At 47.1% G+C, this 23,569-nt stretch overlaps 1 protein-coding gene across 1 annotated transcript in view; it reads left to right on the plus strand.

The window, feature by feature from the left end:
* The window catches only part of PM20D1 (peptidase M20 domain containing 1), a 30,384-nt gene extending 19,895 nt beyond the window's left edge, over positions 1–10,489 (plus strand). Inside the window, 6 exon segments of the mRNA XM_061565933.1 lie at positions 2,268–2,346; positions 3,880–3,951; positions 4,883–4,948; positions 4,950–5,049; positions 7,051–7,150; positions 8,275–10,489. Of these exon segments, the coding sequence (XP_061421917.1) occupies positions 2,268–2,346; positions 3,880–3,951; positions 4,883–4,948; positions 4,950–5,049; positions 7,051–7,150; positions 8,275–8,404 (547 nt within the window). The 3' untranslated portion in view covers positions 8,405–10,489.
* Positions 10,490–23,569: the final 13,080 nt, after the last annotated feature.

Genomic DNA, 23,569 nt, shown 5'->3' on the forward strand with positions numbered 1-23,569 from the left:
TGCGTAAGAGGAGAATGCATTTCATATTTAATAATAATGAAACCATTAATCCTGAAAGATCTAAATGCGTCTGATCGTGTCATATTTCTTAAGCTAAGTAGGTAAATACTTCCCTACTTAAGTAAGTACTTACAGTGAGGGAAAAACGTATTTGATTCCCTGCTGATTTTGTACGTTTGCCCACTGACAAAGAAATGATCAGTCTATAATTTGAATTGTAGGTTCATTTGAACAGTGAGAGACAGAATAACAACAACAAAATCCAGAAAAACGCATGTCAAAAATGTTATAAATTGATTTGCATTTGAATGAGGGAAATAAGTATTTGACCCCTCTGCAAAACATGACTTAGTACTTGGTGGCAAAACCCTTGTTGGCAATCACAGAGGTCAGATGTTTCTTGTAGTTGGCCACCAGGTTTGCACACATCTTAGGAGGGATTTTGTCCCACTCCTCTTTGCAGATCTTCTCCAAGTCATTAAGGTTTTGAGGCTGACGTTTGGCAACTCGAACCTTCAGCTCCCTCCACAGATTTTCTATGGGATTAAGGTCTGGAGACTGGCTAGGCCACTCCAGGACCTTAATGTGCTTCTTCTTGAGCCACTCCTTTGTTGCCTTGGCCGTGTGTTTTGGGTCATTGTCATGCTGGAATACCCATCCACGACCCATTTTCAATGCCCCGGCTGAGGGAAGGAGGTTCTCACCCAATATTTGATGGTACATGGCCCCGTTCATCGTCCCTTTGATGCGGTGAAGTTGTCCTGTCCCCTTAGCAGAAAGACACTCCCAAAGCATAATGTTTCCACCTCCATGTTTGACGGTGGGGATGATGTTCTTGGGGTCATAGGCAGCATTCCTCCTCCTCCAAACACGGCGAGTTGAGTTGATGCCAAAGAGCTCATTTTGGTCTCATCTGACCACAACACTTTCACCCAGTTGTCCTCTGAATCATTCAGATGTTCATTGGCAAACTTCAGACGGGCATGTATATGTACTTTCTTGAGCAGGGGGACCTTGCGGGCGCTGCAGGATTTCAGTCCTTCACGGCGTAGTGTGTTACCAACTGTTTTCTTGGTGACTATGGTCCCAGCTGCCTTGAGACCATTGACAAGATCCTCCCGTGTAGTTCTAGGCTGATTCCTCACCGTTCTCATGATCATTGCAACTCCACGAGGTGAGATCTTGCATGGAGCCCCAGGCCGAGGGAGATTGACAGTTCTTTTTTGTTTCTTCCATTTGCGAATAATCGCACCAACTGTTGCCACCTTCTCACCAAGCTGCTTGGCGATGGTCTTGTAGCCCATTCCAGCCTTGTGTAGGTCTACAATCTTGTCCCTGACATCCTTGGAGAGCTCTTTGGTCTTGGCCATGGTGGAGAGTTTGGAATCTGATTGATTGATTGATTCTGTGAACAGGTGTCTTTTATACAGGTAACAAGCTGAGATTAGGAGCACTCCTTTTAAGAGTGTGCTCCTAATCTCAGTTTGTTACCTGTATAAAAGACACCTGGGAGCCAGAAATCTTTCTGATTGAGAGGGGGTCAAATACTTATTTACCTCATTAAAATGCAAATCAATTTATAACATTTTTGACATGCGTTTTTCTGGATTTTGTTGTTGTTATTCTGTCTCTCACTGTTCAAATAAACCTACCATTAAAATTATAGACTGATAATTTATTTGTCAGTGGACAAACGTACAAAATCAGCAGGGGATCAAATATTTTTTTCCCTCACTGTACATACTTACATACTTAGTTTGCCAGATGTTGTAGGTGTGAGAGTGCTTGGTGACCAGGAGATGGAAATGTTGATTGTATCTCCCTCACGTGGGTGGGTTTTTTCCTCGGTTTTCAGTTTTTTTTTCGGTAGTGAAATTTTCCAAAACAAACGCGATTCAGCTTGTAAGAGGCGGTGTCTCCATAGGACGGCCTTTGTTGACTGTCCAGAGGGTGGAACCCATTTTATTGACTCCAACAGAGGGAAGGCAACTTGGGCCATATACCTTGTTATTTACTCTAAACATATGTTTCTAAATGTGGAGGGAAAAAACCAGAACACCCGGAGAAAAATCCGCGTGACCACGGGGCGAACATGCAAACTCCAAATATGCAGCAGGCGTCAGGGTCAGGATAAAATGCACGACCTCCTGTATACCAGACGAGGCAGTTAACATCTCCGAGCCACCGCAGCACTCCTTGAATAACCGCTTGAGCTAAACATCGTTACATTTCAAATGTCCTTTCAATGTCTCGCTTTATGCTCTTAGGGTGCTGGGTCAGAAGCCAACCACCAATGCCCTAATCAGGACCACAACTGCAGTGACTGAATTCCACGCAGGTGTCAAGGTAAAATGCTTGCTATGTTCTCCAAGTACTGTACGGTATAAGTTAAGGACAGTAATAAAACAATCATAGGTTTAATTATGTCAGCCCTTCCTGAACCCACTGCTGAATTCAAGTGTTCCAAAAGCCTTGCCAGCCATGGGGGCTATTTGACCATACTTCACCAAGCTGATCAGTGCTGGTTAGTGGAAGGGTCAGAGTCCAGGACCTCTTCAGATATCACTCGACACTGATGTTAGCCGTGGCCAAGAATCAAATTCGGGTCACCGGGTGCATTGTGCACTGTGCCAACCACTGCACTGCCGCTCCATCCATCGCCTGATGTACAGGAGGTTATGGGTTCGATCCCGACCCTGACGCCTGTATATTTGGAGTTTGAATGTTCTCCACGTGGTCGTGTGGATTTTTTTCGAGGTTTTCTGTTTTTTCCCTCCACAATTATAAACATGCGTTTCGAGAATTCGGCTGCTATAAATGTCCACGTGATGATGAGCCACCTCGTTGAGCTCTCATTTGTGGCTAGGTCGCTTCTGACAGAGAGTTACGTAGCAGTTCAGTGAGCCGTATCTGGTCAAATAAAAACATCGTTTAAAAAGAATAGCCTCTCTCAGTAGGTGTGTAAACAATGTATAGGGGAATGTGAACTCTGTGGAACTTTCTGTAGTTGTGTGGAATCACGTCAGTCACAACAGGGAACACCGAGCAACCACAAGTGGGGCCCATTCCACACAAACATCTGAATATTGATCTATTTATACTGGAGGAATCCGATGAGCTTTCAAGCAATTTTTTTACAGATGTCTAGTATCAATGATTTCCTGTATGTGTTATGATCAATCATATCACCGTGACAATTACCATGTCTCATGTTTGGCTGTTGAATGCAGCCGCACTGGGGATTGTGGTTTTATGTCATGTGATCGTCATTCCTTAGGGAATTCACAGTTTCTGAACTGGGGTTTCTAATTTGATGTTCCTGTTCGGAAAGGCAGAGGCAGAAGCAAGCCGAAGCCTTTGTGCGGAGTCCTTCAATGAGCTGCCTGCGGACCAGACTTGGCCTGCGAAAGCTCTTGGAGTGGCCCGCTGAGATATATGACTGCGAAAAATAAAAAGACAGATTAGATGAGAAAGAGATACATGAGAAAGAGAGAGAGAGAGATGCGAGAGCCGTAGAAATAGGGATGAACAGAAGTGAGATGAAGGCAAGGGAGAGATGTGAGACGTGTAAATACGCGGTTCAGATAAAAATAGGAGTCTGTGTGCGGACGTTATGTTGATGCCATGATGTGCTTGCCCGCCCATACTTGCGGACCTGCCCCTGCTGGACATCTGTGAAAAAGAGCGTCATAGCTCATCGGATTCTTCCAGCACTAAATAAAGATCTTGATTCCAAAGATTCTGATGTGCCGTCACACGGCCCGCGATCGCACGCAAGGTTTATTGTGAGGCCGGCCAGGAAAACGTCGTTGAAGAACCTCGTGCACGAAACCCTTTTGCCTCACCCTGAGCCGGCTGCCGTGCGTTCCTCTACCGCAGCCGAACGTGGTGGCGCCGCTCGCCGAGGCCACCGTCAACTACCGCATCCACCCGGCTCAGTCGGTGAGCGAGGTGAGTCTGCATGCGGCACCACAGGCAGAGTTTCACTTCTATATTTGGACGGGTGGGGGTGGCAGGTGTTAACTTTATCCCTCACATTAGGAATCGCGGGTGCATATAATTAATTTAGTTTTAGTTTCAATTGTAAACTACTGAAAATAAATTAATAAAGGTATCCAGTTTGGGGTTGGCGTTGCTTCCCCGTGTTCCCCCCCCCCCCCGCCCATGTGTGGCACGCCGGCCCTCTCTATATATTGTACTTATGCTGGTCTCTCTCCTGCTCATCAATGGATGAAGCTGCTCCACTCTGTGATTTTGGGCTTTTTCTAGAACACTGTTACAGTCTGTTCTCCTATAACGCGAATTGGATATAACACGATTGAGTGAACATAACTACGTCGCGCGAGTAGGAATAAGTGGTTGTACGGATGCCTCGGCGTAAAATGACTCGAGGCGGGATGCTGCTGAATGCTTCCACGTGCCTCAGTCTTTGTTGAGCCTGCGTACACATCTCACGTGTTATCACGGACTGTGCTTTACCCTATATTATAGATTTATTATAACGCGATGTTCTTCGGGAACGCAACTACTGTGTTCTAGAAGAATAGGCTGTACACCGTCTAACTGTCCATCTTAGTCTGTCAACCTCTTCTGTTCCCTTTTTCTTTCACCTAATTCCAAACATCAATAGCTTCTCTTCAGGCTTTCCCTATCACGCCTATAAATGTGCCCGACATACTTTGGTGTCTATCTCTGTCTTACGGTCTATGCTCCAGCTCTTTCACTCATCTCTTATATAGACCCAACTTTCATTGGTTCTTCTTGCCGTCACGTGGGTTATGGGATCACCGTCTCCTGCAGCAGTGTCGTGCAGAGGCTGTGGACTTGCTGCTCTCTGCTGCACGGGTTGGCGAGTGCCGTGGTCACATTGTGTTCCCGCCAGGTGCTGCGCTTGACCGAGGAGATCATCGCCGACGACCGAGTGGAGCTGGAGGTCCTCTCCTCCTATGGAGCCCCTGCCGATCAGCCCGTTTGACGAGTCTGCCACTGGCTACTGGACAATCAGCAAAAGCATCACGGACACCTTCCCAGACATCGTCAGCGCCCCGGGTGAGCACGCCATTGTCATCGACACCTGAGCGATGTCGCAATTCGTCTTTCGCCACCCCCCCCCCCCACCCCCCATTGCGTGATCAGAGCTGGAAATGGCAGATTACTGGAGGAACTCATCGATGCCGAGACAAACTATATATTTTTTTATATGGGGGTCAGAAAGGACCTCCAAATTATGTACGATATGTGGAACTTCTTTCACACTGTACGTAGTCAACCATGCTAATCGGAGGTGCGGGAAGGACAACAAACTAAACAGAAAAAGCAGTTCGAAATAAATTAGTTTTCAATCTAGATGCTTGATTTTAATTCTTATTTATTGCAAATATAATTAGTAATTCATATTTTAGTTTCTAGTTTTTGTTGTTCCAATTTGTGCGATTGATGTTTTATTGAATCTACAGTTTTGTTGAGTGTCCAAAGGGCTATACACCGGTGAATTTTGCCCACCCTCTTTATTCCGAGCGGCGTGTGCAATTGCCAGCAAGGAATGTGACACGTGCGTGGCTGACGAGGGGAGCCATGTGCAGATCTGGTCCGCAGTAATCCTTTGCCTTTGGGACTCTTTGGCAATGTATGAAGACCCTGTAGATCCCGCTGTAGACCCTGTGTAGCCTTTAATTCTATATAATATTGTGGGGCTAAATCCTAATGGCCCGAGCCTGGGAAGTCGTGTAGGGTGCCACGGTAGCGATATGTTAACTACCTCGCCTGGTATACAGGAAATCGTAGGTATAATTGGAGTTTGCATGTTTTCCCTGTGGTCGTGTGGATTTTTCTCTGAGGCCTCTGGTTTTTTGTATCTACATTTAGAATCAACACGCATTTATAGCATTTGGCTACTATGAATTTTCACGTGATAAGCCACTTCGTCGAGCAATTATAGGTGGCAGGTCACTTCTGAAAAGAGCTCTTTAGGTCAGTGGGCCTTACCTGGTAAAATAAAAAAAAGTTTAGTTGTATTCTTTGGTTCTTTCGGTAAAGTCACGTATAAAGATAAAATAATAAATTAAATAATAGCATATTACGACGTTTCGATTGCAACACAAGCAATCATCATCAGGTATAAAAGAAATAGCAACAAAAATCTAACCAGAAAACTATAGACAGACATATAAGCAGGCAGACATCATAAAGATACACAGAGAGAGAACACGTATCGGCACAAAGAGAGAGGTCGTCTCTGTGACGGGGCCTTAAATATAGAGAGGGGGCAGAGAAAAAATTAGCATGTCAATGAGTGGACAACAACGTGGTACGGTACGCAAGCTTGAAAATTAGGAGAAAGACACACCAAAATATCGAAATGTAATGTAATTGCATTACATTACATTTCGATATTTTACTAGGTTATTTAATTTTAGTGTGTCTTTCTCCTAATTTTCAAGCTTGCGTACCGTACCACGTTGTTGTCCACTCATTGACATGCTAATTTTTTCTCTGCCCCCTCTCTATATTTAAGGCCCCGTCACAGAGACGACCTCTCTCTTTGTGCCGATACGTGTTCTCTCTCTGTGTATCTTTATGATGTCTGCCTGCTTATATGTCTGTCTATAGTTTTCTGGTTAGATTTTTGTTGCTATTTCTTTTATACCTGATGATGATTGCTTGTGTTGCAATCGAAACGTCGTAGTATGCTATTATTTAATTTATTATTTTATCTTTATACGTGACTTTACTGAAAGAACCAAAGAATAATTCCTGCAGTCACGAAAGCTCCAAAATTAAGTTTAGTTGTAGCTTCAAGTGTTGGGCTTGAGTGCCATCCTCTGTTAGTGTGTCATTATTGCAGCTGATAGCCGAGCTATTATTTTTTAAAATAACATTTTGGTGGGTTTTGTAAGTTCTAGGAAATTTGATCGCAGTATAACGAGTGAACTCGAACCCTCTGCAGTGAAACCAGGTCCACGGACGATAATGCCACAATTATAACACAGCAGCAACGTTAAGACCCCAGTCTGACATGGCCATGTGTTTGTACCAACTCTGCTCTGCCAGGACTCTGTATTGCCAACACGGATACCAGGCACTATCAGAAGCTGACCAGCGCTCTCTACAGGTTCACACCAATTTGGAGTAAACTGGAGGATATTCCAAGGTAACGGGAAACACTTCTTCTGTGAACGTAGAGCTCATGCTAATCTCTCTCCCTAATCTCTCTCTCCCTAACCTCCCTCTCCCTAACCTCCCCCATTAACACGACAGATGTGCTTGCGTGCGGGGATGGAATTCCTTTCCAACTCAGACCCCGCCTGCTTGCCCTTCGCCACATATATAACCTTGTTGTAGCAGCTCTTCCTGGTTCAGCAGTTCCACTGCTGGATAATTTTTTCCGCCTGAGGACGACCGCTTGTGTTGCGATCGAAACGTCGTGCTATATTATTTTTTGTTTTATTTTTATACCTACGTGACTTTACCGAAAGAACCAAAGAGTATGGATTCCTGCAGTCACGGAAGATAGAGCTTATGATGCCTATGCTGACGATGGCCATATTGTTGTCATCTGGATTCTCTGCGGAAGGTGGTTGTTGTTGCGTCTGCTTTAATAGAATTCAAGACCACCCACAGAAAACTGTGATCCAGCAGTTTTTTTGGTGGCCTGAAAGAATCAGACTCACACTATAATATATCTTAGAATAGCTGAAACAAGTGATTTGGTAATGCTGCGCTGGTAGCGATGCACAAGCACAATTGACAAAAAAACTCAACACATTCGTCAACAACACTGCTTTAAAATGATGGTTTATTTTTAAAATATAATTTCCGACGTTTCAAGCTATTGCCTTTTCTTCATAGCACATGAAGAAGGGTCATTGTCCGAAATGGCGCCCGGCAATGGCCCTTCATGTACGTCAGCCTGTTTAGTGGGGATGCTTGCGAGGGTCGTCGTGGTGGTGCCGCGGTGGTTCACACCTCGCGCTCCGAATCCAACGGCTAACATCGGTGGCGAGCGAGAGCTGACCCAGTCCTGGGTCCCACCACGCTCTCGCTCGCTGACTGTCATGGTGAAGTATGGTCAAGCGACCTCCACGTCCGACTCGGCTCGGGGGGGCCGCCTGATCCAACTGTCTATTGACAAAAGGCTGCAAATGATAATGTTTATGATTGTATATTTAAATTAAGCTCAATTGTTGGTAAATGTTCTCGGTACCCTACAGCTATGAACGGTGAATGGATCACGTAGACATTTTCTTGACGTGATGTGATATTTTGTATTTGCAGGTATCACGGGGTGAATGAGAGGATCTCGTTACACAACTATAAACAGACAATTCATTTCTACTTTAACCTCATGCAGAATGCAGACCAAGAGGAGCCTTTTATAAAACACTTCCACACAGAAGACCTGTAAGGGTACATCACCCCTTTGTGAAGGTTGTTGTTGCTGTTGGAATTTATTTTCTCATTTTAAGTAGAAAACTCAACTGCTGATCACTTTTTAAAAACACGTTTGAATTCAATTTGCAGTAGGGGTCTCATATTGGGGAAATGTCTCGCGCCATACTTTTTGTCAGAAGTGGTGGATTTACAACTTAAATTTCTTTTAAAATATCTGTAACTGCCGAACTTTCACGAATGCAGTGAATGCCTTTTCCACAATATTATGCGTGGCCCAAAATAGTTTTTTTTTCCTATTATCGGCATCCAATTTATGCTTTTATGGGTAAGAGGAGTCACCAATATGTAGAGGCCGTGGGCCCTACATTCATCAATGTATTTGTGTTGTGAATAAGCGGGATGAGAACTGCACTTGTCTGTGCGTGTGCTGATGTTACGAGAGGGCCCCACATCACTGTGAATCACAAGCCGGGTATCATTGGCCGGAAAGTGGAGCTGACGAAGGTTTTTCAACTACGGCCGCAAAACTTTGAACTCACTCCCTCATTTTCACTCCACTCGATTAGTGCAACTCCCTCGCGCTCGGTCTTCCCTCCTATGCAATGAAACCACTTCAACAAATCCAAAATGCTGCTGCCCGGATCATCTTTAATCACCCCCTACCACTCCCACACACCACCTCTCCTCGTTCAGCTACACCGGCTTTCAAATTCCTCACCCTAGTTTACATATCTTTCGTTTCTCTCATCTCGCTCGACTTTCCTTCTCGTCCTCTCCGTTCACAATCCCAGCTCTGTCTCTGTCCGTTCCCCCTCCTCCTCGTCCCCAATCACCATCCCCTTCTTTCTCGCTTCTGGCCTCTTTACACTGGAACAAGCTGACCTGACGTGTCAAACAATCAGCCTCACCATCTATTTATCGTTCGTTCCTTAAAACTCACTCGCTGATTTTCCCTCGCTTACCCAAACTCCCTTCCCCATCGGTAACTCTATCCCTCTTCCCAACTTCCCTATGCATTCAGCATGACACTCGCTCATCATCATGAACCACTCTTTTAATCACCGTTTGTTTCAAGCATCATCATATTCACCATGCACTGCTATCCTCATCAACTCAGCGCATCTCATCATGCCGTTTAAATGTACAAATTGAGAATTGCTTGTTTACCGCCTTGATTAAGGCACTATATAAATTCCAATAAGGTAATATAATAATATTATTGGTGAAGTCACGTAGATAGGTTTTGTTATTTTCTTTGAACCTATCTACGTGACTTTACCGAAAGACCCAAGAATATGAATTCCTGCAGTCACGAAAGCTTTAAGTCAATAATATAATAAAAAAATAATTGCAATTTGCACTCATGAGGCACCTTTCCCAGTCTCAAGGTGTCATGAATCAAAAGAAGAGAGGTGTCGGAGAAAGAGCCGATTGGAAAAATAAGAGGAACAAACTGATGTTTTAATGATTTTGACAGTTTATCATTTATCCTAGGACCTCCTTTGCCAGTACCAAAATATGAGAAGAGGTTTTCCCCTTTTTTCTGACAACAAAACAGCTGTTAAGAGGTTAAAACACCAAACTGAAACCTTTTTACAAGGAACCATGCCTGAATTACTCTGATAGTGCGTTGTCGCTGGTGTGGACCAATCAGGTTCAAAGACAATGCAAATATTATTAGAGTTGTATTAGAGTTTTTTTGCATTCTGACCACAAGTATTGTGGTTAATGCAGACATGATTCCTTGTAAAAGGTTTCAGTTTGGTGTTTTAACATCTTAACACCTGTTTTGTTGACAGAAAAAGGGGGAAAACCTCTTCTCAGTTTATCATTTGAAAGGATGAACATAACCGATGATGAAGGTGTTGTTTTACATGATTGTTTTTAAGTCTGACGTTTTCCAGGTATATGGCTTTAGCCCTTTGATGTCTCTCACGAAATGTCGGCTTCCCTAATGGACTCCATGGCCAGAGTGTTACCCTTTGCTCAGTGCGGCCAATAGAAATGAGCACCAATCAATGCTCGTTTGAGTATTAATGGACACTATATTCACGGAAATGTGATATTGCTGTGCAAGTGGTCGATTAAATTGACTCAATATATGATGTGTGGTCTTCGTTACAATGCTACTGCACAAAACAACTCTCCTCACTGTTAGGTCTCCATAAAAAAAGGAAATGACAGCCTAAAGACCTGTAAAGTAAACATCCTCGGCAGGAGATGGCAAGTCCCCTGCGCAGTGAACAATTGATCTGGTAAGACTGTATTGGCAGTGGTGCACACGCTCAAATAACAACAACATAACTCAGCGTATTCGTCAATAACACGTCATAGGTGACGTTTCAGGCAATGACCCTTCTTCACAACACATAGGCAAGCATGTAGCTCTCTGGCCCATCCATAATAGTCGTATCGTAAGAAACACTTCTTTATCGATGTTATTTATTTACATATTTAGAATATACAATATCGTTCCAATCTAGTCATCGAGTCTATTTAGTTGTTCTTCCCCTGCACCTCCGATTAGCAACGGTTGGCTGTGTACGGCGTGAAAGAAGTTCAACAGACGTAGAATGCAAGGCGCCACAATAATGGACATTGTATTGTGGCATTGTACACGTGTTACACACTACCATGTACACATGTTACACGTTAACATGTACACATGTTACACACTGCCATGTACACATGTTACACGTTAACATGTACACATGTTACACACTGCCATGTACACATGTTACACGTTAACATGTACACATGTTACACACTGCCATGTACACATGTTACACGTTAACATGTACACATGTTACACACTGCCATGTACACGTGTTACATGTTACCATGTACACATGTTACACGTTAACATGTACACGTATTTACACATTACCATGTACACATGTTACACGTTAACATGTAATCGGGAACAATGAAAACACAATTTGCTGAGGTTTATTATTACTATTATTTTCTGCACCAAAACATAGATAACTGGTACATTTTTCCTAATTGTATATCTGTGACTTTTTTGGCGCAACTAAGAGCCAGTGAGATGAATTGTAATTTGGTGGGACCACCGTGTAGACATCAGACGTCGAGAATAATGGAACTGCGGATGCGTTTTACTGTTTTTTAACCCTGAAATCTTGATTTGAAGAACCAAAGAGCATTATTCTAAACTCTCGCTTAATCCCTTTAAAATAAGAAAATGTTCATACCACAATCATTTCTGCTGACTACTTTGATATGACTACAGTTTGGATAGGTTCTTGGAGGTAATCGGTGCAAGGGTAACCTGTGTGTGGGTAGGGAATGCACATTTTACGATTCATTTGCTGTTCCTGAGGTGCCTTTTACATTACATTTGAGGAAAAACGATTTCCTGGAAATGTGTTGGGTGAGGACCGTTCTGTGCTGCACTACCGCGGTGTTCTTTCTACTTTATAATCATCGACTTTGATATGCAAGGCCGAATAAAGGTAATAAGTCAAATTCCAGTAGAGTTTTTTGTCTGTCATTCCTAAACGCCTTGGCAGAACGACGGCCTGGTGCCACTTTTATTATACAAGAGCCATTTCTGCCATTCCCTCTTTTGTCGACCTGCACTGACCAGCATGGTGAAGTATGGTCAAACAACCTCCACAAGTGGCACGGCGTGGGAAAGCCTTCACCCAGCAGGTGATTGATGAAGGGCTGTAAATAATGTATGTATGTGGAACTTATTTGGCACCATACGTAGCCAACCATGTTAATCGGAGATGCGGGAATGGTGACAATAATAAAACATTTCCACCATTCAAAACGATGTCCTGCTCAAATGAGTATTCAGGCAGTGCTCACCTGTTTGAAAACCTGAGCCAGTGTTTGAAATTCCACATTCCTATGACGGGCGGGGGGGGCGAGTCTCTAAATGACAACCGCTGTTGACTTCCCAACAGAGTGGGTGCTCATTCCACCATCGGAGCAACACGTTCCTCTGCTCCGCAGAATTTGCAAAATGGGGCAAAGTTCGAGTGGAACTCAGGTGAACTCTAAAACTGCGACAACTTTCCACCAACATTGGCATTACGACAATCGTTTATTGGGGGGGGGGCGTAGTCTCTGAGGAGATCACCAAGTGGGCTTGGAGAGCCATTTTCGCGAAAGTCACGCCGACGCTTTTTCACCTCCATTCTGAAAGATGTGTGCTCGAAAGTCCTCCACAAACTTCGAGGCGTCTTCTGCTTCCACAGTGGCTACCGTGGTCGAAGTTTAATTTCGCCCGGCGCAATATCGCCAATAACTCTGCAGATTAAATTGATGGAATTACTTTTCCAAAAATATAAACTTGAGTGAAGTTTACTGACAAGGTGGAAGAGCAAGCATACATAAATCAGGACCAATCGATATTCTTTTCCTGATGACAACCGCTTGTGTTGCGATCGAAACGTCGTGGTATTTTTATTATTTTAATTTTTTCTATCTACGTGACTTTACCGAAAGAACCAAAGAAAATGAATTCCTGCAGTCACGAAAGTTTAAAGTAAAAATTTCAGGACCAATATAGTTTGTGGAATGAAGGCCCAGAGGCTTGACATGATCAACTCCACCATATACCAGAATATTTCACGGCAGCAATGCAATGCAATTTGGATTTATATATCGTTTCTATGAGTGGTCACATCTCAAGACACTGGAGGAACAGTGGGAAAATGTGTTTCATAGCGAGAGTGAGGCAGTCGGGTAAGGGCAGAGGAGGAGGAGAAAGTATTGAGCCTGGATGTCAACAGGGGCAGGGTTTGACAGCACGAATGGCTGAGGGAAGAGTTCCAGACCGGGGTTGTCAGGAGACGACCTCCCACTGAGTGAACGCTGATTGGGAAAGTGCATGGATGCTAGTTAAGTGAGATGAGCGGGGAGAGGTAGGAGACTGTGAGTCAGATGAGAGGTAGGAGTGTGCGTGGAGGGGAGTAGAGTGAGATGAGAGGGGAGTAGTAGAGAGTGTGGAGTAGAGTGAGATGAGAGGGCAGTAGTAGTAGAGAGAGTGGAGTAGAGTGAGAAGAGAGGGAGTAGTGGGAGAGAGAGTGGAGTAGAGTGAGATGAGAGGGCAGTAGCAGGAGAGAGAGAATGGAGTAGAGTGAGATGAGAGGGGGCAGATGGAGGCAGGGCTGAGTCCATGGAGGATGTTGAGGATAGCGAGTGCGACCTTGAGATTGATCCTGGATTAGATTGGGAGCCGGTGGTAGCGATGGGAGTTTCGTTGCTACTTGGGCTCATCCATGGGTATGGGCGATAATTCTGGGGTGGAATCTCTTGGGTGGTGGTGGTGGACGGGAGACCGCGTGACAATGCATCGGCTGGGTGCGGTGGTGCTGCGAGCTGGCACGTGCAACCCAGTTGACAGACGTGCCCCAATGCGATGTTGTCCCGCGAGAGGGCGCCATGTCCAGCTATGGATGTGCCTCGCTCAGCGTGCCGCATTATAATCAAGTGCACAGACATGTTGGGGTTTCGGAACTGGCGAGTGAGTTCCTCCTCAGTTGACAATGTATTTACAACTGATGCGTGGTGATGTTCAGGAAAATGGAAGGAACCGGAAAGAGTGGAAGAGCGAACAGAGAATGGGTTGATTGCGGCATCAGAGATTGGTGCTAGAGAGATGCGGCCACTGCTACTGGAGCATATTGGTACAAGAGAGAGGAAAGTGGAAATAAATGACGACATGTGCAGTGGGTACATACGGACTATCTGCCCCATGGATCGTGTTGATGATGATGATGCGTGGTGCTTGTTATGCTGTTTTCTTGACGGCATGATGACACTCAAAGTGATACTTTAAGTCAATCCATCTGCTCTGAAGAAGGGTCATTGCTTGAAACGTCAGCCTGTCTTTGTCTATATATTCCTCCCTGTTGTGAGGCAGTGTTCGCGATGTACGGGGTGTAAACGTGCGCTGGTGCTTGCTGTGGGCCTGTGACCAAATCAGCCGGGATGTGCCCAATCTCGACATCTCAGGAGCTGAGCGGGCTGGAGCCCGGCTCGGATAGGTGACCACCTTGCGCAGCGCGGTGTTTGTTATAAGCCGCGGGGATACGTGGTGGGCAGCAGAGAGCAGAGCAGCAAACCCATTGCCCTGTACGTCGATGCTCCCACGTCTACGCTCCCTGCATTCGTCAACCCGCCTGACCAGCGAGATGTTAACTACCTCGCCTGGTATGCAGGGGAACGTGGGTTCGAATCAGACCCTGACACCTGTACATTTGGAGTTTGTAAAGGGTTTCCCTATGGTCATGTGGATTTTGTATAAGGGTCCTCTGCTTTTTCTCATCAACATTTAGAATCAACATGCGTTTAACAGTTGTTCGGCTGCTATACATTTTCACAAGATAAGCCGCTTCGCTGAGCTATCATTTGTGGCCAGGTCGCTTCTGAAAAAGCTGTGTAGCTCAGTGGGCTTTACCTGGTAAAATTAAAAGTAGTTTTAGACAGCTTGGTGAAGTATGATGAAATCACCCACGCAGCCCGCATGGCGTGGGTGGCCCTCACCCAGCAGTAATTTGTGGCACGTGTCCCCCCCCCCCCCCCAATGATCCGATCGAAATCCCTAATTTCGATCGGATCATTGTGGTTTATTAGTCATAAATCGGCATTTTGCGACCCCCACTGCCACTGTGTAGCATATTAATAAGTAACGGCAAAGCAGTTATAAGAGACTCAGGATTGTACGCAGTTGCGTGTGCAGTACACGACTTCCCTGAAGGCATTCACCTTCAGCGAGCGTGATGCCGATCACACAACGCGGTTTGAATTAGACCCTCGATCGATGGCTGCGCCATCGCCGCACATGCGTCGAATAAAAAGCAAGGGACAAGTCCTTCCTTACTAACAACTAAATTTTTCATTGATGGAGGGGTTGCCCCCCGTACTTAAAAATCCTGGCTCCGCCATTGCAGTTAGTGATGGTTGAGGAAAGTTATATACCTGAGAAAAGTTTTGTATGTTTGTGTACGTATTCTCAACCTGTTCAGATGTAATAAGATACACGCTTACAAGACGAGCGTGTGTTCAATCGCAAGGGTTTTAGCAATGCAAGCGATTGGGGAATCACGTGGTTTTCCACGTCGCATGGTCATTCATTAGTAAATCATCCGTAGAAACAACAAAAAGTAGGGGTCTCCCCGAATGAGACCAACTTAACATCACAATGGGCCTGCGCAGTAGCAATCGGAGTTTAATTGAGTTGTATTGCATTATATTTACTATGTTTGTTTTCGCATTAATTTGTACCTGATGATGGTTGCTTGTGTTGCAATCGAAACGTCGTATTATATTATTATTTAATTTTATTTATTTCTACGTGACTTTACCGAAAGAACCAAAGAGTAATTACTGCAGTCACGAAAGCTTCGAATCTATTATTGAGATTATTTTGGTGTTATAAATGCCCAAATGGTGGGCCACTTTGTTGAGCTATCATTTGTGGCCAGGTTGCATCTGAAAAATAAGTTCATACCTCATTGGGCTTTGCCTGCTAGGATGGGGATGGTTTAGTTGTATTTGTTTGAGTTTGGGTGATTTGTACTTTGTGTTTGTGCCGTTTGTTGCTGTAACGTTCTTACCCTGCACCCCTACTGGACATCGGCGAAAAAGAGCTTCATAGCTCATCGGATTCATCCAGTATAAATACATATTCTGATATTCTGAACTTGCTACAAACAATGAAACACACAACGATAAGCCACAACCCTTTGTAAATCCACTCCTGCACGAAGGCCTGGGAGTTGTTTGATCATGCATCGATCGTGCCGACGCCCGCCCCCGCTGGGTGGGCGGGGCGCGATGTCCGCCCCCTCCACTCCCTCCTCCCCCTCGTCGGTCGCCTCTCGCCGGCCCCCCCCCCCCCCCCGATCGGGTGATCGCCCCCCCCGCGCCAGCGCCCTCTCTGAGGGATATCGCTCACTGGCTGGCTCACCACCGCCCGGGGTTATCCCGCACACTCCCGCGTGCACCACCTCACGACGACAACAACAACAAACGAACGCGGTGGCGTGAACGCGCGCTCTCCTGCAGGCGCTCGTTTCACGCGCACGCGCGCATAAACACGTGCGCATTAACACGCGCGCGCGCCGGCGAGCGGGTCTAACGCAGCCCGCCCCCGCCCTAGTACCCGCGCGGCACGTGCTGCTCGGGCGCGGGCGCGTGGGCGGCCGTCTGTGTTTTAATCCACGCGCGTGCTTCGCACACACACTCCAATTACCAGCACCACGCCGAGGTTGCACCCGCACACACACAAATCACACTGCACCGATACTCCATACTAAAGTTTATTAACGGCGCGTTTAAAGAAAAACCTGTATGGCCCGGAGCAAATATTCTACGAGTAGCACCTAACCTATTACTACCCAATCCCTTATGTGTATCACCATTCTATTACTCACCTCACAGACGCGCTCACTGTGTCACACAGACGTGGTGGGAGTCGGAGGGACGGCGACCAGAGAGGGCTCTGCCTAGGGTCGACTCATAGCGGCACTTGCTAGCGTCTCACGGACGCTGCTAGTGGGTGGGAGTTGGTCTGGACGGCTGAACGGCTGTAGGAGTCCCCAATCTCCTGGCACCGAGAAACCGTGGGACTTTCCTTCTTGGGGCCCTTCAGATTAAAACCCGATGTATGCCAGGCAATCCGCCAGGACACTACATGGGTGCAAGTGCTGCGTGCGTGTGTGCGTGTGCTCAGGGTGGGGGAAAGTGGACAATCGCGGCGCTTGCGGAGTTGCTCCGCGGTCGTGGCACCACACGTTCATGTTTATGTAATAGGCGGCATTTCGTGGCATTGGGCGTCCTGTTCTTCAAAGTGCGTAAAAGGAGAGCATTGGCCAAAGGTGGGGGGAGCCCACGCATCCGTGACCGCGGTGTCACTGGAAAGAGAGAGAGCGGTGAGCTGGAGACGCAAGGATAGAGACATCACGTTGCCTTCTTAAGATAAGTCGACTTGGGCAGGACACATCATCGCGAGAAGGAGAAACGATGGCCGATAGATGAGACCTGGTGATCAATTGGCGCCCCACGCACCGTGGTCGCCAAAACGCGCTGACCGTGATGGTGAAGAATGGTCAAACAACCCCAAACAGTCGGCGATGCCGAGTCGGGAGTTGTTGCGATAAAGCACAATTCGCGAATACAGTAGAACCTCGGAGATCCAACGCACCAGAACTCGAACAAATCGGTGTTCGAACGACATTTCTGAACATTATTTGCCCCGGAAACCGAACGAAATTCGGAGGTCGAACGGGCAATCGCGACTTGAAAGAACCTGTACGGCTGAGACGCGTTTGGCCAGCGTGCATGACGCTTGCCCTGACAAAGGTTTTACCACCTCCTCCTCCTCACCACCTTCCACTCAAGCCATCAACTCTTCTTACTACAGGTAAAGTGAAGTTCAATGTTCATTTATTTAATTTATTCCATATATTTATTCATTTATTCCATTTATTTATTGTGTTTCTTGTTTTTTGTATGATTTTATGCATGTAATTACTGTAAACGTCGTGTAAACATTCTTTATAATGAGATATTTCTTGTGTCTGGAACTAATTAATGTCATTCACATTAATTGTTATGGGGGAAATTTATTCGGTGTTCGAACAAATCGGTGTTGGAATGGCCTTCTGGAACGAATTAAGTTCGATCTCCGGGGTACTACTGTACATTCAACACACTCGTTCACATCGCCACCGCCTTAAACGTAACGAGTATACATTAATACTCGGAGACGTTTAGGCGAATTTCCCGATGTTTTTATTCGTCACCGAAATTTGATGAACGGCCGTCAATAATTATTTATCATTATCATCTGCTAAGTTGGCCATTGTCTCCCTGCCGGCGGTCAGTCTTGTTGTCGGGCCGGCTCCTGGCTCTCTTTATCCACACGCTGCGGAGCCCCCGAGATTGTTATCTGTGAGATTGTTATCTGTGAGATTGTTATCTCGAGCCCGGCCAGCGGGGTAAGCCGCTGGCTCCCCAGCCTGTTTGCCATTCTGATTAAAGCGGATTTGCATTCATCGGCGTCTCCAACAAAGCGCACGTGTGTGAGTGAGTGTGTGAGACGCGCACACACTCACTCACACACGTGGTGGCAGTGGCTCGCGCTGCGCTACGAATCCGGCGGCCCGAGATCGACTCCCGCTCACGGCCAAGAGCAGTGACGATTGTCTGAACCGGTCCTGCCCCCCCCCGCCCCCTCGGTCGACTCAGCCTCAAGTGAGTGCCTGGTGCGATGTATAAACATCGTCACTATGGAGACAAAGGCGGCCGGGTGTGGTGTTGGCGACCCACCCCCTCATGTGCTTTGCCAGCCTTCATAGGTGTTCGCTAACAGCACTTGTCACAATAGTCTGTTAAAGGCTACATGTGGGGGTCTTTGTGCCTCGTGTCTATGTAAATGTATGTACACGTGCGTGCACAGCCATTTCTGTCAATCCACTGCTGGATGACGACATCCCTGCCCGGCTGCGGGCCGTGAGGGGTATCAGAATCTTTATCAGAATCAGAAACTTTATTTAGACTGCAGGAGGAATCCGATGAGCTAATGAAGCTCTTTATCACAGATGTCCAGTGGGATGGGAGTGCAGTACAATTACATGTTTTGATTCATTGTCCTCTGCACACAACGTAGCCGCCCGCTCCAGTAGCCCACAGCATACTTTTCTGCGCGTGGTGTTCACCTATGCAAGCACTTCTCAGGCTCAATCCCTGCTTAGTGTCCGAGAGAATGTGACCGAGATGCATGGGTGAATTTCGATTGATTTGGTCAAAGGCCTTGAACCAAATGTGTTTAAATGAACTGAGGAGTCACTCACTGTAGTCAGTGCCCTACGCGATGCCACGATTGAGGGAGGGAGCGACCGGCATCCGCAGGATCATCTCCCTGGTGGTATCCATTTCATTTACATCGTCATCAGCAGCAGCGGCCATGATCAACCCACTGCTAGATGAAGACCTCCCCGTGACATCGCCACCCACGGTCCTGCGGTGCATCAATCCGCCCAGCGCACTTGCACACGAATCGATTTCGTCGCTCCACCTCTGGAGCGAGCGGACATCCTCTCGGGAGTGGTGCCCTACTCTGGCTGCCAATGCCCTTAGTCTCGACCCCTTCGTCTCTCTCGACCTCTTCGTCTCGACCCCCGGCGACTGCCTCGTATGGAGCGACGAACTCTGCCAGGCTCAGGTGCTAAGCAGTCGATATGATGTCTTGAATCAGCGCAACAGCTCCATTCAGTTTAACACGTCGGCTTTCGCGACCAATATTATTCATAAATTGGCTTTTGCCCGTCCACGGACGGGTGAATTGCAATAAATCTGAAGCTTGCAAGCGAAAAGCAAACCGCGACGTGATAGTCATTGCATCGATTCGTGTGCAATTTGTAAGGGCGCGGTGACACGGACCTATTTCATTTTAAGGTTATAATTTCTTGTTCATCATGACGTCCTTTTTACTTTGATGTTTCAACAGCGTTACGGAGATCGCGTGATGACGTGAGGGTTCTGCCTTTGTAGTGAGGGTTGTAAGTTGACGCCGAGGAGGGGGGAGGAGGCGCCTCGGCCCCCATGTGGAGTAACGTCAGCCGCTAATTGATATGAATGGGGGGGGGGGGTGTCCATTTGGAGGACGTCACCTTATAATGATTATATTAATGAGGGGGCTGTTCGATGTGGAGTGACGTCACCTGCTCATGATTATTAATTAGGGGGGAAGGTGCTCCATGTAGAGTGACATCACCTGCTCGTGATTATACACTATGTAACACGATTTTTGTTCCTGGGTAGTAAGTGTTATTTTCTAATTGATTATGCCTCAAAATTATATAAAACTAGCGGAAGTACCCGGCTTTGCCCGGGTGAAAAATATATTTCTTAAAAACCTTACATATATATACACAGATACTAAGGTATTGTCAAAGCCCGGTGGGCTGTTTGTACATTTCTCCACCAACAAACATATAAGAGGCTTTCACAAGTCCAAAAAGTTGTAGAAAGTGTGGGGTAAATAGTTGATGTCAAAATGTTTCCGAAAATTGTGGTCTCCCCCCCCCTCAAAAAATATCTTTACCCCTCGTAGGTATATATACTAACAACACCTTACATACAACAGAGGAAGTGGTATCTATTGACTCTGTAGTAGTATCTACTGACTGTACCGTAGTATCTACTGAGCCAGTAGTAGCTACTGACTGTGTAGTAGTATTTAGTGACTGTAATAACTACTGACCATAGTAGTATTTACTGGGCCTACAGTAGTATCTACCGACTATATACTCGTAACGACTAACTGTCTAGTATCTGCTGACTCTATAGTTGTATCCACTGACTATAGTAGTAACTACAAAATCTATAGCAGTATCTACTCACTCTATAATAGTATCTACTGACTCTAGTAGCTACTCACCGTAGCAGTATGTACTGACTGTAGCAGTATTGACTGACTGTAGTGGTATATACTGACTGTTTTAGTATTTACTATAGCGGTATCTACCAACTCGATAGCAGTATCTACTATCACTACAGCAGTGTATACCGACTGAGGTCGTACCTGCTATCACTACAGCAGTGCATACTGCTGTGTTGGTACCTGCTATGATTACAGCAGTGCATACTGCTGTGTTGGTACCTGCTATGATTACAGCAGTGCATACTGCTGTGGTGGTATCTGCTATGATGAGAGGAGTACATATTGTGGTGGTGGTACCTGGTATGATAACAGCAGTGCATATTGACTGTACTCATCATTCACCCTCACCATTCACCGCTCACAACTCACCCTTACCACTCATCCTCACCACTCACCACTCCCACTCACTATTCACCATTCACCCTCACAACTCACCACTCACCAACCTCCCTCACCAATCTCCCTCACCACTCACCCTCACCACTCACCCTCACCACTCACCAATCACCACTCACCCTCACCACTCACTCTCACCACTAACCCTCACCACTAACCCTCACCACTCTCACTCACCACTCTCCCTCACCACTCACCACTCACTCTCACCAATCACCCTCACCATTCAGCCTCACCACTCACCCTCACCACTCACCATCACAACCACCACTCACCCTCACCACTCAACTTCACCCTCACTACTCACCATTCATCCTCACCAATCACCACTGACCAATCACCACTCACCACTCTCCACTAACCCTCACCACTCAACCTCACCACTCACCCTCAAAACTAACCACTCTCTCACCACTCACTGCTCACCACTCACCCTCACCACTCACCCTCACCACTCACCCTCACCACTCACCCCTCACCGCTCACCACTCACCCATCCAACTCACAACCGCCACTCACCCTCACCACTACCCCTCATCCTCACCAATCACACCCTCAACAATCACCACTCACCCTCACCACTCACGCTCAATACTCACCCTCACCACTCATGCTCACCACTAACCCTCACCACTCACCCTCACCACTCACTAATCACCTCTCACAACCGTCACTCACCCTCACCACTCACTCTTACCACTCACCCTCATCACTCACCCTCACCACTCACCCTCACAACAACCACTCACCCTCACTACTCATCCTCACCAATCGCACCCTCACCAATCACCACTCACCCTCACTGCTTACCCTCACCGCTCCCCACTCAACCTCACCCTCACCACTCACACTCACCCTCACCACTCACCCCTCACTAATCACCACTCACAACTGCCACTCACCCTCCCCACTCACCCTCACCACTCACCCTCAACAATCACCACTCACCCTCACCACTCACCCTCACCATTCACCCTCACCACTCACCCTCACCATTCACCCTCACCACTCACCAGTCACGCTCACCACTCACCCTCACTACTCACCACTCACCCTCAACACTCATCCTCACCACTCACCCTCAACACTCACCCTCACCGCTCACCACTCACCACTCACCCTGACCACTCACCACTCATCCTCCCCAATCACACCCTCACCAATCACCACTCACCCTCACTGCTCACCCTCACCACTCACCCTCATCACTCACGCTCACCCTCACCACTCACCCCTCACTAATCACCACTCACTCTTGCCACTAACCCTCACCACTCACCCTCACAACAACCACTCACCCTCACAACAACCACTCACCCTCACTACTCACCCTCACCACTCATCCTCACCAATCACACCCTCACCAATCACCACTCACCCTCACTGCTCACCACGCAACCTCACCACTCACGCTCACCCTCACCACTCACCCCTCACTAATCACCACTAACAACCGCCACTCACCCTCCCCACTCACCCTCACCACTCACCCTCACCAATCACCACTCACCCTCACCACTCACCCTCACCACTCTCCCTCACCACTCTCCCTCACCACTCTCCCTCACCACTCACCCTCACCAATCACCACTCACCCTCACCACTTACCACTCACCCTCACCACTTACCACTCACCCTCACCACTCACTACTCTCCCTCACCACTCTCCCTCACCACTCTCCCTCACCACTCTCCCTCACCAGTCACGCTCACCACTCACGCTCACCACTCACCCTCACTACTCACCCTAACCACTCACCACTCACCCTCAACACTCACCCTCACCGCTCACCACTCACCCTCACCACTCACCCTGACCACTCACCACTCATCCTCACCAATCACACCCTCACCAATCACCACTCACCATCACTGCTCACCCTCACCGCTCACCCTCACCACTCACCCTAACCACTCACGCTCACCCTCACCACTCACCCATCAATAATCACCACTCACAACCGTCACTCACCCTCACCACTCACCACTCACCCTCACCACTCACCCTCACTACTCACCACTCATCCTCACCAATCACACCCTCAACAATCACCACTCACCCTCACCACTCACGCTCAACACTCACCCTCACCACTCATGCTCACCACTAACCCTCACCACTCACCCTCACCACTCACTAATCACCTCTCACAACCATCACTCACCCTCACCACTCACTCTTACCACTCACCCTCACCACTCACCCTCACAACAACCACTCACCCTCACTACTCACCCTCACCACTCATCCTCACCAATCACACCCTCACCAATCACCACTCACCCTCACTGCTCACCACTCAACCTCACCACTCACGCTCACCCTCACCACTCACCCCTCACTAATCACCACTA

The sequence above is a fragment of the Lethenteron reissneri genome, chromosome 36 (genome assembly GCF_015708825.2).
Source record: "Lethenteron reissneri isolate LAM-NWPU_2019-01 chromosome 36, ASM1570882v1, whole genome shotgun sequence".
Taxonomy (NCBI): Eukaryota; Metazoa; Chordata; class Hyperoartia; order Petromyzontiformes; family Petromyzontidae; genus Lethenteron; species Lethenteron reissneri.